The 1,964-nt window shown below is 61.6% G+C and overlaps 1 protein-coding gene across 1 annotated transcript in view; it reads left to right on the top strand.

The window, feature by feature from the left end:
- The first annotated feature begins 480 nt into the window (after positions 1-480).
- Positions 481-1,964, top strand: part of PRSS54 (protease, serine, 54) — a 2,369-nt gene continuing 885 nt past the window's right edge. The window contains exons 1-2 of the mRNA XM_009894512.1: positions 481-798; positions 1,048-1,188. Coding sequence (XP_009892814.1) covers positions 481-798; positions 1,048-1,188 — 459 coding nt within the window. The remainder of the gene's footprint in view (positions 799-1,047; positions 1,189-1,964) is intronic.

Genomic DNA, 1,964 nt, shown 5'->3' with positions numbered 1-1,964 from the left:
TCCTCCTGCCTCCTGCCACCCTTGCTTCTGCCTGCAAGTGTTCAAGGCCAGGTTGGATGGGGCCTTGAGCAACCTGGTCTAGTGAAAGGTGTCCCAGCCTAGGGGAGGGGGGTCGGAATGAGATGGTCTTTAAGGTCCCTTCCAACCCAAACCATTCTATGATTCTATGATAAGTGGGACCAGGGTAGGCAGAGACTCCAAGTGTGCACGCAGAAAGGAACCTCCTGGGCAGGATAGGCTGTTCCAGGGAGAAACCATCCAGCAGCACCCAGGGCAGGAGGAGCTGTGCCCCAGAGATTCTTTCGGTGCCAGCAGATGCCCTGCACAAGCCTCCAAGGGCCCTCCTGCAGGAAGGCCAGCAGGGCCCTGCCAGCTGCTTGTGCCTGCACCATGGGTGCTGAGCCTGGGCACCGTGGCAGCAGCGGGGTGCTAGGCAGGGGGGCAGCATGGGGCCAGCAAGGTATCGGCCCCATCGGTGTGATGGAGCAGGCAGAGTGCAGCAGGATGAGGCCCAAGGAACTGGGAATGGGCCAATTGGGTCTCCCGGTGTCCCTGCCCGCTGCCAGGGTGCTTGGGACGTGCAGTGCCCACAACCAGGGGCAAAGAACCAGCCTGGTGCGCTCAGCACAAGCATGCCAAGCCCCTCCGGGCTGGCTGCCAGCCGGCACCCAGCATGCCATGTACCCCTCTCCCCATGGACCCGCAGAGAAGGGCCCTGGCTCCCTGGCCCCAGCTCTTTGTCCGGCAGCAGCAGTGGAGAGCCTCATGCTGTGTGTCTCTGTGCCATCCCAGCATCAGGTGAGAGAGCTGGCACGATCTGACCGTCATGCACTACATGCCATGCCACCAGCTTGGCCCTGCGGGTGATGCTGGCATCAGTCCCAGGCGAGGTCAAAGGTCAGGACAGCTGCAGCAAGGGGGCATCAGAGGGAAGAGGGGGGCGGTGGGAGTCTGTAGCACAAGGCGCACCGAGTGATGTCCCTCCTGTTTCGCTGAAGCCCGTGGGATCCAGACTAGCCTGTGCAGGAGTTTGCGGTGACAGACTAGTTCCTGTGGGTGGTGGCACTGCAGGACATGCAGCATAACCTCCCGGCCTTCGGCTCCATCCTGAACAAGTGCTGGATCCTCAGCTCTGCATCCAGCCTGCATCCAGCCTGCAAAGCAGGTCTGTGCCCTGTGTCGCCCTGGGCAAGGCTTGGGAGTCAGCAGGGAATAACACCACCTCCCAGTGCTCGGGAGGGTCTTGTCGCCACCCAGCAGCTGAGCGAGCATCCTTCAGCCAGAGCAGGGACAGGCAGAGTTTGCCCCAGGCATTTCCTTGCACCCAGTGCCCTCCATCCACCCCCCACAGGCCACGGGTGTTGGCCGCGGTTGGGCTGAGTGCCATGAAGAGGCAATGGGAAGACCAGCCCCAGAATTCGATCAACTCTTGCCATCCCCCCCCCGAGGAGTTCGATAAGGTGACATTCTACAACAATGTCATTCTGCTCAGGACAGCTGCCCCGCTTGTATTCAGCAGCATCGTTCAGCCCATCTGCTTGCTCCACGGGTGCCTCTCTGCCTTGGACCTCAAGAACTGCTGGGTCTCAGGCTGGATCCATCCCACCGCAGGTAACCCTCGGCTCCTGCAGCAAAGAGCTCCATCCGGCAGGGCAGAGAGCTGCCTTCCTCCTCCCTCCTGCCAACAGTCCCAATGGGAGGAAGGGGAACAGGGCTTGTGCCAGGAGGAAGAAGCACCCACTGGCTGCCCACCCCTGTTTTTTGGAGGCCAGGGGCTGCCCAGAGCCACAGGCTCACGGTGGTCCCTCAGCCAGCCAGGGGAAAGTGCTGCAGTGACTTTCTGAGGATGTTCTCCCTTGTGAACGTGGATCCCTGCCCACTGCTAAGGATTGCTGCAGCTGCAGGCTGCAGCCACAGGGACGCTGACAAAGTGGCAGGGCGGTTTGGGAAAGGAACCGAGGACC

This window comes from Charadrius vociferus, unplaced genomic scaffold, assembly GCF_000708025.1.
Source record: "Charadrius vociferus isolate BGI_N301 unplaced genomic scaffold, ASM70802v2 scaffold621, whole genome shotgun sequence".
Classification (NCBI taxonomy): Eukaryota; Metazoa; Chordata; class Aves; order Charadriiformes; family Charadriidae; genus Charadrius; species Charadrius vociferus.
The sequence above is the reverse complement of the archived record's forward strand: the minus strand, read 5'-3'. Positions and strand labels throughout refer to the sequence as shown.